We start from the raw sequence: 12,739 nt of genomic DNA, 5'->3' as shown, positions 1-12,739 counted from the left end.
GGACAGCCTAACATGAAGCCCCCAGCCTGCCCCTACCGCGGCACCTGGGCCGCAGCCGGGGCTGGCTCCTCATCTTCGTCCAGGTCATCCATGGTGGTCGCCTGGAGTTCCAGTGGGTCGATCAGGATGTTGGTCTTGGAGGCGAGGTCGTCTGGAAAGCATGGCAGAAGGTCTCGCAGGGCCCCATTTACCACTGCGCCCACACCTCGCCCCTCTGCTTATTCCAACAGCCTTCGCTGTGCATCCCAGGGCCCTGTGTCGTGCAGGGATCTGGCAGCAAGAGGCAACCCCATCACACTCCCCTTGTCACTTCGTCTTTGTGTCCCAGGACCTCCCGCTCTCCTGCCCTCTCCCCACCCACTTCTCGGGCTGCTCCATCACTTCCTTCCTCGTCCTGCCCTATAAACAAAAGGAGACCCAAAGCTGCTGAGGCTCTGCTGGCCTCACTGTGCACTCTCCCCAGGGGTTCCATCTCTACGCTGACAGCTGACCCCACCATCTCTGTCTCTAGACCAGGCCACGGTCCTGGTTGTGTCCCTGGGCACCTCAAACAGACTTGTCATCCCAGCCTCCTCCTGCAGCCCCTCTCCCTGATGGTGCCCCATCTTCTCAGCCTCTGGAGAGAAGCCTGGGGTCATCGCTGACTCCTCCCCTTCACCCTTGACCTCTCCCTACCTCTCATGTTGCCTGGACAACTGGCTACCCTCTTTCTTGGCCCTCTCACCCCATTCTAAACAAGGCAACAGCCACAGCGTCTTACAACACGGATCCCAAGCCTCACTGCCCTGCCCTGGAATGAGTCTACACTGCCTTCTAGCCCACAGCGCCCTCAGACCCTGCCCTTGAGACTCCTGGGCCTCATTTCCCATGGCTCCTTGCTTTGCGTTTCCTCTCCAGCATGCTGCCTGTTTTCTGTCCCCAGGCCATGCTGGGCCGTTCCCAGCGTCCCTGCCTTTGCTGGCGCTGTGCTCTCGGCCCTTGGCACTGGAGACACTTGTGTTCTTCCTTAAAAGCAGCTCAGGCAGTAACTACGCACATCCCCTCCCACCCCAGTGACCTCTCCAGAATCCTGTGGTTCCCCCTATGTCAGCGCACCCGCCCCCATTTTATTATAAGGCTCCCAGACGTCCCCTGGGGTGGGTGCTTGAGGAAAGGGGTAGCTGGACCCCAAACCAGAGGCAGAGTGAGCAGATCAGCGTCTCACTGCCTGACTAGGTCTATACTTGGGCGCCCTCTGGTGGGCCAAGGACAGCACAGCACTCACGGCAGAGCTGGCTCAGGGCCCACCCTCCACCCAGCCCTGACTTGCTCATTGCCCGGAGGTCTGCACACACCTTTGAGGGTCTTCCGAAGGTGTGAGAGGAGGCCTCCAAGGCGCTGCAGGTCAAAGTAGTCCACCTTGCCATTATAGAAGATCTGGGGTGGGATGTAGGCCTCTAGGGGGCGTTGGGAGGTCAGACCAGCAGTCAGAGCTCAGTAGGAAGACCTTCCCAGAGGCCACCCCTCTACTCTGACCTAGCACAGAGGGGACCCCTGGCCTTGGCCACCTACCCACCTGGGCATACGGTGGGGCCTCTCCTATCATCCCCCACCTCCATAATTTCAGATCAGCTCCAGGAACTGCACAACTAGGGGTGGAGGGACCCTTCTTGGCTGTGAGTCACTCAGGGGACAATGAGAGGGTCCCAGCTCAGTCCTGTGGAGTGTTTCCCCATCCAGGGCACATAAGGCTCCACCTGACCCTAGAAGACTCTGTCCCACACAAGTATAGGGCCCCAGCGCCTCAGATCCCACCCACAGTGTCCTCTACAAAGGACTGCACAGAGGGCGAGACGGGCTGGGACAGTGCAAACATGGGCTCGGCAGTCCCAGAGCGCACGGCTCCTGCTGCCCCCAGGGAGACGCTGCCCGTCGGTGGGGTAGGACTCAACCAGGCAGGAGGCCTCGGACAGCTACCCCCACCCTCACCCTCAGCCTAGCACCCCACATCAATGCTAGGGCCTGCCCTGTGCCTGGTCCCGCCCATGCCCTGGCCTCACTCACCCTCACTGAAGGAGGCGTGGGGGTTCGCACCCTTGTACTCATCCCAGCAGCAGCGCAGGGCAGAGATCAGCCGGTGCAAGAAGCAGACCATGTACTCGGGGGGGCAGAGCATGGGCATGTTCTGTGGGCACAGGGCGTAAGGCATGCATCTCATCCAAGGCCCCGCCCCAGGACCCTGGGCTGGGAAGGAAAGCAGCGCAGCAGAGGAGCAGGGCTGGGCAGGGGTGAGGCAGGCTGAGAGGCGCCAGAAGCCCGAGGTGCAGACCCTGCAACGCAGCCCGGGGCCCACGGCAGGCTGGCCTCGTGGACACCTACCCCTCGGCCGCTGGCATTCTCCTGCAGAAACTTTCGGAACTTGGTCAGGAAGATGTACCTAGAAGCTTCACCCTTCAGGGGAAGGAGAAATGGAGCCGTGATGTGCTGGATGCTGGCCCAGACTGGACTAGCTCGGGCCCGTGCCTGAGCCTGAACCCTGCTGCGGGGACCTGAGCCAGCCAGCCCTGCGCCCTACCGAGGACCCGCACAGGGTCTGGGAGCCACTCACCCCATTGTCATCTTTATTGTTCAGCAGCAGCTTCAGGATCTGGACCTGCAGCTCTTCCACCACTGGGGGTGGGGTGGGAAACACCACACTGAGCCCTCAGCAGGGCCTTGCCCTCAGGGCTCCCAGGGACAGGGCAGGGGACCAGGTTTGGATGGGGCTCCACCGCCACGGATCCCCGAGCCCAGCCTGGGCATGGTCACTACCTAGCGCCCCCAAGGACACACGTGCACACACCCTCCGGTCCCCAGCACCTGACCTTCGATGCGCTTCTTCAGCCTTTGGCAGCCCCGCTCGTAGGCACGCCGCCGCTGCCGCTGCTCCGCAGTCTCGTCCTTCGCCTCCTTACTGTCTTTGCCCTGGGCAGGGGCAGGGAGGAAAGGCAGCGGGGCTCATCCAGGACTGACCCCGCCTGCCACCCCCAGCGCAGGGCCGGGGCTGAGGAAGGGGCCTCTCTGCTGTGTGGGGGCTCAGATACCCTGGGCGGGCCCTCGCTGACCCGGCCACCCCTCCGGGTCCACCCACCTCCCTGCCCGAGTGCGGCCACCAGGTGGTGGGGATGAGCTCCTGCAGGCCAGCCTCCTCCACACGCAGCGGGCTCTTGATGTAAAAGAAGACGGCGGACCGGAGCACGTCGAAGCTGGCACTTGTCAAGGCAGAGCTCTGCTCACAGAAGGGGGCCACGTCCACCCCCGGAGTCTCACGGGAAGCCCTGCCCAAACTCGCCCACCGCAGTGCTCCCACCCCTCACGTGCCTCCGCTGCTCTGCCCATCTCCCCAACCTACCACAAGCCCTGAGACCCGCAGCTGTCAAGCCCACCAAGCCTGATCTCCAACAGGGGCACGGTAAAGGCTGGTCACAGGGACAGATGACTGTGGACAGGCTGGAAAGTGGGCCTGGGGACCTCTCCATCTCTCAGCTTTGTTTCTGCCTCCTAGAGGCTGAAGACCCCAGAGAGAGGAGACAGCCAGCAGCTCTGGCTTCCCAGCCAGGGGCCCGGAGCTCCACTCTCCCTCCTTCTCAATTCATGCATCCTCGACATCTGGGGAAAGCAGGGAGAGCTGGCTCCTGGGTCCTATAGGAGCCCCGCCTCGCAGGGGACGCAGATTAGAAGTGCAGTGCTTCAGCCGAAGGGGCAGGCCCTGGTGGTGGCCGCCACCTCCATGCAGCCCGTGAGTCTGCAACCGTCTGGAGATCCCAGCTCATGCTGGCCAGCCCGCCTGGACCTTTGCCCTATCCTCCCTGCTCTGTAGAGAAGGTGCTGGGAGGGCTCGTCGTGGAAGAAGGACTCACATACTAAGTGGCTCTGGTCTTCCCGAGCCTCCCTGGGGACTCCTGGCCACAGGCACATGGCCCTCCTTGGCCTCTGCTGACCCCAGAGGGCACCACACGTCTGGCCTGCCTGGTCGTAGGGGGAGGATACAGGACGTTGCTAAGCAGAAACTTGCGGGACTTCTCGTGCCTCAGGATGGCGATGGTAAGTCGCAGGTAGTGGATCTGTGGGGAGGGGGTGCTCAGAGTGGGCGGGTGAGGCCCGGGGGGCTCGGGGCAGCAGCAGGAGTGCCCACCTGCAGGCTCAGGTCTGGGACGATGGGCGAGAACCGGTACAGCCGCAGAAGGGACATCATCAACTGCTTGAGGCAATCGTGTACCTCGTAGTCCTGGGGGAGAGATGCCGGGCGGCACGGCTGCTGGGCTGGGCGCAGGCTCCCGGACGGCCGTGCCCAGGAGCCCCCTCCTCAGTGGGGCCTGGCAATCCGGCCTGAGCCCTGAGGTCAGGAGCCTCACCTCCATGAAGAGCCACAGTAGGTCCAGCACTTGGCGCACCACGGACTGCGCCTGCACGGGGGTGCCCGCCTCCACGGCGCCCAGCAGGAAGCTCATGAGCACGGCCTCCACCAGGTACACCTTGCGCTGCACCAAGGGCGGGCACTAGTGAGGAGGGAGCCTTCCACCCCACGCGGGACACCCCTGGCACGTGGCCAAAGCCACAGGCAACCCCAAGACACAGATGAACCCTTCTGGGGTCTGACTGAGACACGAGGGCCGCTGCCCCTCTGGGGCTTTGCACATGCAGTCCCCTTGGCCTGTGAGGTCGTTAGCCCTCAATCTTCTTTCTAGGACATCCCCTGAGACCCTCAGAGGGAAGCGTCTCCTCCTTTGCTGGATGACATCCACAGTTTGTGGCTGTGAGGTCTGAGGGCTCTGTCACATGGGGCCCCGGCATCCCAGCCTCCTGCACAGGCACGTCTACAGCGCCTGCCTCCTCCCCTCCCAATGTCCCCTCACCAGGAGCGGTGCGAAGCGATGGAAGATGTGGGCCAGCGTCAGGAGGACAGTGGGCTGGCCCTGCAACTGCCACTCGGAGCTCTCTTTGTCCACCAGCCGCCCTTCCTGTGTTGGGGAGGAGAGAGGCCTGTGAGGGCCGGAGGGCGGCAGAAGGCCCCCGGCTCCCCCGGGTCAGACCCCGGCTCACCACGGCATCCAGCTCCACCCTGAGCACTGCCCGGAAGCAGCCCAGCAACTTCTGTGCCCGCACCAGGTCGGCACGCGGCGGATCCTGCAGGGGCCGGTAGCCCGCCACTGGGTAGGTGTCGCAGAGTTAAGCCAGCACCACTGGATCTGTGGCTCGGACACCGTTGCCCCTCCCCACTGAGACCCCCGAGGAGGGGCCCTGGCCCCAGCGCAGGGCCGTGTGGTCAGACGGCCCGCTTCGCATCACACTCTCCCACTCACTCTCCGTGGGGTGACACTTCTTTTGCCACTTCGTGCTTTTCACCTGTTCAGCGGGGACGATAACAGTGCCACCCGACAAGGTTGTACAAGAGCTATTGTCCTTGGCACCCACCGAAGCCGTATCCTGCTTACTCCTCATGCAGCCTGGGCCCACCGCCAGCCCACAGAGCTCCTGAGGCAGGAAGCCCCCCTCTCGGCTTCCCCAAGACTTTCCAAGCAGCCCCACGGCCTTCTTCCCAAAAGGATATCGGAGAGGACGGCTGCCGAAGTTGAAGGCCACGGACTCCTTGAAGGAGAGGCTGATGGCTGGGAAGTAGGCCATGCCTGGGCCCCTGGATAAGTCCTCAAAGGCAGTGCCCAGTGACACACCATTCCTGGAGCAGAAGAGAGGACCTGTGAGCCAGTGCTAAGAAGGATGTGGCTGAAACAGGCCAGTGAGCAGGCCTCTGTTGGGGCCGTCCACCCTCAGGCTACCCCTCACAGGGGCTGGGAAACTGAGGGCAGCCGGGGGAGGTCAAGGCCAGGTCTATGGAGAGAGGCAGGAGACTCACAGGGAGAAGGACAGAGTGCCATCGTCCAGGTCGATCAGGCAGCTCACGATGTCCCCCGCTGCCCACGCCTGCCAGAGGAGGAGACCTCACATGCGCATAGAAGCCCAGCAGCTGCCCACTCTGCCCCCTGGGCTGTGTCTCCACTACCACTCAGGGGAGACTGGCCGTGAGCACAGAGGACCGGAGTCCCTGTCCCTTCCCTGGTGCCCTAGAGTCCCTCACGGGTGCCCAGTGGCTTCTGCCAAGCTGTGGGGAAGGACACGGGGCAGGTGGGCCTGGCTCTCACCTTGCCGTAATTCGTCGTGGTCACATTCCACTTGCGCACCCGGTTGCCATCGTAGGCATAGGAGTTGTGTGTGTCTCCAACTCCCTCCTGGGGAGGAAGGTCCGTGAGGCCTAGGGGAGGTGGGCAGGGGCCAGGGCAGAGCCCACCAGCCACCAACCTCAGACCCACATGGCTCCAGAGAAAGGGGCTGATGCTCTGATGGAAGGGCTGAGGGCTATTTTTTGGGGCTGGGTGGTCCTAGGGTGGGGCAGGACACTGCCAGAGGGCAGTCGGGTGAGGGTCTTGGGCAGACCCTCCATAGTCTGGGGGCTGCAGCAGCAGGTCTCCCTGGGAGGGCCGCTCCCCTCCCACACGAACCTCCTGATTGAAGCGGCAGTTGATGGTGCACCAGCCGATCTGCATGAGCCCCTGGGAGGAGATGAGCACCTCGTAGACCCATTTCCCTGGGAAAAGCCAAGTCAGGCCCAGCAGGTAAACGAAGATGGCCTCCGCCATCAGGCCTGGGTCCTTGAACCTCCCCCCACTCCCTGGGCCACAGCAGAGCACGGCCTCACCTTTGTACACGCACGTGGTAGAGCGGATAGTACCAAAGTTGCTGTGTCCAATCACCTGGGTGGAGAGCAGGGGTGGTGAACCTCTTCCCGGGCACACAGAGGGCCTCCCCAAGTGGGGCCCCACTCCCCACTCAGCTCGCCTTGGCGGTGCGTGCCCGTCACAGCCAACACCACCCATGTCTGGACAGGACAGGAGGGCCTAGGCCTGTGGCAGCAGGGACTGGGTCAGGAGCATGATGGGAAGGGGTTCATGGCTATGTTGGGAAGAGCTTGGGGCTGGGGTCCCACCAAGAGGGTTTCAGGGCTACATCAGGGGGGTTTCAGGGCCACATCAGCAGGGGTTTGTGGCCATGACCCATCAAGGAAGGTAGACACCAGGGCTACACGAGGAGGAACTCGGGGCTGTGTTAGGAGGGCCTTGAACTGGGGCCCCGTGCCTTGCCCTCACTCACCCCCAGGAGATCATCATCCACCAGAAGAAGCCCCTCGAAGCCACCTGTGTGGTCCAGGACCACAGTGGATGGGCCGAGCCGCCCTTCGACCTGCCCTGAAGAGAGGAGAGGTGGGTGTGGGGTTGAGCAAGGCACAGGTGTGACAGAATACAGAACGCACTGAGCTTACCAGGGAGTCCCCAGGGCCCCCCCAATCCCATTTCAGAAGCTGCTACATACCCTCACTCTCCTCATCCTCGTTGTCCACCTGTAACAGCTGGTCCAGATGCTCTGGGAGGTTCTGGAAGTTCAGGGGGGTCCTGGGGAGAGCGAGACGCTGCGAGGGGCCCAAAAGTCCTTCAAACCAGCCAGATGACACAAAACCCCTCTCCTACTCCCTTTCCCGAGCTTTGGCTGCTGAGGCTCCAGAGAAAGGGTTGTGTCTAGTCCTAGATTCTAGCATGCTGGAGGTCAGAAGACTAGATTATATGCTACACTAAAAATAAGGACTAGTCTAATCTGGTGCACCCCAGGACTGTTAAAACAGGAGGGACCTCTCTGAGCCTTAATTCCCTCATCTGCAGAAAGGAACAGTAGCTGTATGTCAGAGATGCTGTGAAGACTCCAGGGAATGATGCGCGCTCCCCGCATGTCCCCACAAGCTGCCTGCTCTTGAAGGTGGCTGTGTTGATTATGCCTGAGAGAGGAAAACTGGGAGAAATGCCAGTCCCTAAGGTAATCAGTACCAAGAACAGCTACTCCAGCCCTTGACCCCAGGCCTGTGGTTCCTCTGGGGGGCAGACTTCTAGTCTCTCCACCACCCAGCCAGGGAAGTCTGTTTGTTGAATTGGAGATGCCCTGGCAGTATGAAGGGCTCAGCCCTCTGAGCTTCTGGCTGGCTCTGTCCTGTACCTACCTGGATAGGCCAGTAGAGCACATGGACCACCTATCTGCCACATGCCCCAGCCAAAGGGGCTGGGAAAATCTGTCTGAGTGCTCCCCTCATCCTCCAAGCACACATAACCAGAGGAGAAAGGGCTCTGTCTAATCTTGGCCAGCTCTGCCCCTGAGTTCAGCTGCTAAGAATAGCAGGGAATGGGGTGGTGGAAACTAGCAAGGTTCAGCCAGAGCAGAGGCCCGATGCCCATCTGGATCCAGCCCACAGATGGCCGGCACCTGTTCTTCCACCTCTAATCCCAGCTCCTGCCCCATTCATCTGCCTAGAGCAGGATCTGGATGGGGAGGTAGATAGGCCAAAGCACCGACTGTCTTGCCAGGTAGCTCCTCCCACCCTGGCTCAGGGACTACATGCTCCCCTACTGTGAGCTACGACTGCCCCTGAGCTGCAAGAGGTGGAGATGCACGAAGCTTCCTCCCTACTCCTGCTGAGCTCTAGGCCAAGGCCAGGTGGTGGCCATACAGTGGGGTGCTCAGCCATTAGTGCTGAAGGCTGCAGCCAACCTCATCTCTGAATATCCCAAAGGTCCAGGGACAGCGGAGGCTTCCCCAACAGCGGTTCTTCCTGGCCCGCACTGGGGAGAGCGGCTCTAGTCCCACGCCTGCTCTCAAGAGCAGCTGCAGGCAGGCAGCCCGAGACTCTGCCTCCCTTAGTACCCGCGGGACTGCCATCTGGCCAACCCCAGCACTCGCCTGCCCTTTCTGGACTGTGCCAATCCCAGCCCGGGGTTCTCCATCCACACAACCACTGACTGATGGCCCTGCCACCTGCCCTCCTTCCTGGCAGCCGCAGCACCAGCAGCAGCAGGACCATCTCTGGTGTCACATGAAATAGGGATCAGATGGCCCTGGGAACAGGCCAGGACCAGGCTTGGGGTGGAGGTGGACAGCAGCCCTCCAGAAGTAGGAACCCTGTGGCCACCACAGCCGCTTACATGGAACAGGCAATAACGCTGCCCCCTGTGCCTGCCCAGAGAGCAGACTGTGACACAGAACAGCCGAGGCTGGCAAGGGGGCTGAGTGACAGGGACAGCTAGGCCTCACCGCAGGGAGGGAGAATTCGCACAACCCTTTGAAAAAGTAATTTAGTAAAAGTGAGTGCAGTTCAAACACTTTAGCCACATGATTCCAAAATCCCTGGGCATCTTCACAACATTGTTTACAAAAACAAAAGCCCCTCCAAACCAGGGCATGGCTAAGGGCTGACCCCGGCCTGAAAAGCTGCCCACCGGGGTACATTTGTAATGCAGAAAAACATTCAGGAGATACTGTTCGATGACAAAAATAGCATTTAAACATCTATGTACTTTTGGAGGGATATGTCCGTTATTTTGCTGGTACTGATGGTTTCACAGGTTATCTGTACTAAAACTCTTTGCATTGTACACTTGAAATATATGTGGTTTACCGTATGTCAATCATTCCTCAACAAAACTTTTTTTTTAAAGGACTGACGGTGACAAAAATTTTTTGATTAAAAAAAATTGTATACACCATAATCCAAACTACGTATGCTGAGATACACAGAAAAACATCATGCTTAAATTGTCATGTTAGAATACCACGACAGGTGTTTTTCCTTCTAAGTGTCTGTCAAAGTGCCCTTATAACTTTGATATGGACTAAACATAAACGCATTAAGCTGGCAAGGAAAAGAGGCTGCCGGGGTCTGCGCTTTATAGATTCAGGCAGAGGCTACAGAGGGGATACACAGGGGACCGATGCTGACCGTGGAGTAGGTATGAGGTGCTGCACTGAGCGCTGAACGTGCACAGCCCCCCTAAGCCCCACGACTCCCTCAGAGGAAGGTTCTGGCACTGCCAGGGAGAGGAAAAAGCGGTATCCAGAAGGCAGGCACTCTGGCGGGAGGTCTCACAGCCAGGAGTGGCAGAGTGAGAACGGAACCCACGTCAGCCTACCCGGAGCCCAGGCCCATTTCCCCACAGTGCAGCCTCCAGTCTCCAGTCTGGTCCCGCAGAGGGAGGAGGGTGAGCCACCCAGCCATACCTGCTGGTGGCTACGGTGGACACATGGTCAGGAGAGAAGATGCGGTACAGGTAGTCATTCAGCAGCTTTTCGGGCACGATGCCTGGGCCGTAGGTCGGAAGGGAAAGAAGGGTCATGTGGTGAGTGCAGCTCTCAGCCTCTGCTGGCCCCAGAGGCCCCTGGTCCTAAGCCAGCCACAGGGGTCAGGAGGGCAGTCATGGTGGGTGCACTGCTCCATGGCGGCTGGTGGAGAAGAGCTGGCTGACAGGGACAGGGGTGCAGCGAGGCCTGAGGCTCACCAGACCGGGGCCTTTGACGCCTTTGTCTCTTCCTTCTCTTTTCCTCAATACAAGGTGCCTCCTCCCAGCCCTGCCCGTCCTTACCTGTGACCCTGGATTTCTCAGTGTCTGAGGTCAGCCTATAGCTCTTGCGGGAGAAAGACATGCCGGCCCCCTTGGACGCCATCCTTCATCTCTTGTGGGCAGCCGGTGGTCCTGGAGGCTGAGCCAGAGGCAGAGGCTATCTATTTGAAGCCCGCCAAGGGCTCCCACACTGACTTCAGTCCTGGGGTGGCAGGAACGCTTGGGAGCAGGTGAGGCCACATGCATGCACACTCATACACATATCAACCCAGGACGGAGAAAAGCAGGGGCTCCCAGCTTCTGGCACAGGGAAGGAAGGTTGGGTAGGGGCTCACGTGACAGGGCCCCACTGTGTCTCAGTGCTCAGCACAGGGCATATGTTTGCTGAACCCAACTAAATGCTCCAACTCTGGGAAAATCAGACCAAAGTATCCAAAGCGAGGAGCCTAGCAGCAGAGCCTCTGTATCCTTCTCAGTCATAAGCTACACTGGTTCTAAGTCATATCCAGAAGACAGAACCCTACACCACACTGCCCCGAGTGTAGTCTACCATCCAAGGGCTTGGTGCCACCTCAGCTACAGTCCCGCTGACGCCCAAGGCCAGGACCTCCTTCCCCAGTTTGAGAATCTTCCCTTCTCTCATCCAAAGGCCTGCTGGTTTTCTTGTTCACACTCACACTGCCTCCAACCCCTCTGGAGCACCGCCCTTGCCCAGTCCTCATCGCTGACCCTGTAGGTCTTCCCACCACTGTCCATCCCTAACCCGGGGGGAGGGGGGGCTGCTACAGCTGCTTCAGAAGCTGCGCTAAGCTGCTGGTGCCAGCCTCACTGTCTAAAGCTGTGTTGTCCAACACAGTAGCCACTAGCCACATGTGGCTATTCAAATTTGAATTAAAGTTTAAAACAATTTTAAAGTCAATTTCTTAGTTATATTAGCCACATGTCAAGGATTCAGTGGCCACACGTGGCAAGTGTTTGCTGTCCCAGGCACGGAAAACATGGAACACTTCCATCGCCGCAGAAAGTTCTGGTAGAAAGCGCCCCTCTAGAGCCTGGCCCTCTAGCACTAGCTTAGACAGCACTCCCTTCTCCCTTATCTCTCCCCAAACAGGTCCTCTGCTCCCACCACACACCCTTGCCCATGCCCAGTCTGCACCACGCCTGTCCCTGCGGAAGGTGACTCCCGCCCTGCCGCCCACCGCGGGCCCTCCGCGGGCGTCCATGACCGCTGCCCCTCTCACACCAGAGCAGGTGCAGGGCAGATGAGACATGGTCATTCGTGTGATGGGCAAACCTTCCAGATATCCACTGTGTCAGGCGCTGAGGACCCGGGCGAGAGGCGGACCCTGACTTTGCTCAGGGGTTCCCTGCCACGTCGATCCCGCCCAGCCCCACCGAGAGATCCGGGCTCGGAGCAGAACCGACCCCATCTCAGAGCCCAAGGACGCGGAGGGCAGCGCATGTCTCCCCCAAGTCGCCTCCACCCAACCCCAAGCTCCGGGGGATCCTCCAGGCCAGCTCCAGCCTGGAGCTCTGCCTCACAGGCTGCGACCCCCGCGCGGCGATTACTCTCGCACCGGACCGGCCCGGGCCGCGAGGGGAGCCGCGGGGACCCGCCCCGCTCGGAGCCGGGACGCCCCTCACTCACCCCCAGCCTCGGCAGCCGCGTCCAGGCTCACAACATCCGCCCAGCCTCTCAGCTACGGCGCCCGTCCGGGGTCAAACTGAGCGCCGCCGCGCACGCGCATTGGCCCGCACCGGCCTCCGCCAGGGGGCCCTCTCCGCCTCCGCCTCCGCCTCCGCCTCCGCCTCCGCCTCCGCCTCCGCCTCCGTCTCCGCCAGCCAGATTGTTCCCGGCCTCTGACTGGCCCGACCGCCCGACCGCCGAACCCCGCCTGCGCAGGAGGAGCTCTTTGCCCAACCCTGTCGGAACGCAATGTCCTAACTGGGAGCCCCAGGCCGCCTATCCCAACTCCTGCCCGTACTTGGAGGCCCGGCCCAGATGTCCCCTAAGGACGTCTGAAGGCCTCTCCTGTCAGGGTCCCTGCTACCTGTTATCCCCACATCCATTCAGACCAGACGCGTGCCCTTGCTCACCTTCCCTGGGATGGCACCTCTGGTGGGTCAAAGGCATCCTCTCCGGACTCTGCTCTCAGGGGCGTGGACTGCCTCCAACTGGGGCCGATAAGTCAGCAAAAGGGGCAGGCTGCCCTGTAGCTGGGGCAGGGAACATGCCCCACTTTCCTGGGGGAAACTGAGGCTCAGAAAGTTTTAATATCACCGCCTAGTGG

General features: G+C 60.8%; 1 protein-coding gene across 7 annotated transcripts in view; it reads right to left on the bottom strand.

The window, feature by feature from the left end:
• The window catches only part of RNF123 (ring finger protein 123), a 27,673-nt gene extending 14,934 nt beyond the window's left edge, over nt 1-12,739 (bottom strand). The window contains exons 1-22 of one of the 7 annotated variants that reach the window (XM_039837767.1): nt 12,546-12,739; nt 10,470-10,587; nt 10,108-10,189; nt 7,384-7,463; nt 7,165-7,259; nt 6,713-6,767; nt 6,516-6,601; nt 6,159-6,245; nt 5,873-5,940; nt 5,570-5,695; nt 5,062-5,176; nt 4,875-4,979; nt 4,374-4,499; nt 4,154-4,246; nt 4,009-4,082; nt 3,110-3,224; nt 2,844-2,943; nt 2,588-2,649; nt 2,359-2,430; nt 2,044-2,164; nt 1,335-1,436; nt 45-151 (exon numbers count right to left, since the gene is read on the bottom strand). In XM_039837767.1, the coding sequence (XP_039693701.1) occupies nt 45-151; nt 1,335-1,436; nt 2,044-2,164; nt 2,359-2,430; nt 2,588-2,649; nt 2,844-2,943; nt 3,110-3,224; nt 4,009-4,082; nt 4,154-4,246; nt 4,374-4,499; nt 4,875-4,979; nt 5,062-5,176; nt 5,570-5,695; nt 5,873-5,940; nt 6,159-6,245; nt 6,516-6,601; nt 6,713-6,767; nt 7,165-7,259; nt 7,384-7,463; nt 10,108-10,189; nt 10,470-10,551 (1,953 nt within the window). In that variant the 5' untranslated portion in view covers nt 10,552-10,587; nt 12,546-12,739. The other 6 variants (XM_039837770.1, XM_039837766.1, XM_039837769.1 and 3 more) reach the window with 6 other exon arrangements.

The sequence above is a fragment of the Pteropus medius genome, unplaced genomic scaffold, assembly GCF_902729225.1.
Source record: "Pteropus medius unplaced genomic scaffold, Ma_sr-lr_union100, whole genome shotgun sequence".
NCBI classification, from domain to species: Eukaryota; Metazoa; Chordata; class Mammalia; order Chiroptera; family Pteropodidae; genus Pteropus; species Pteropus medius.
The sequence above is the reverse complement of the archived record's forward strand: the minus strand, read 5'-3'. Positions and strand labels throughout refer to the sequence as shown.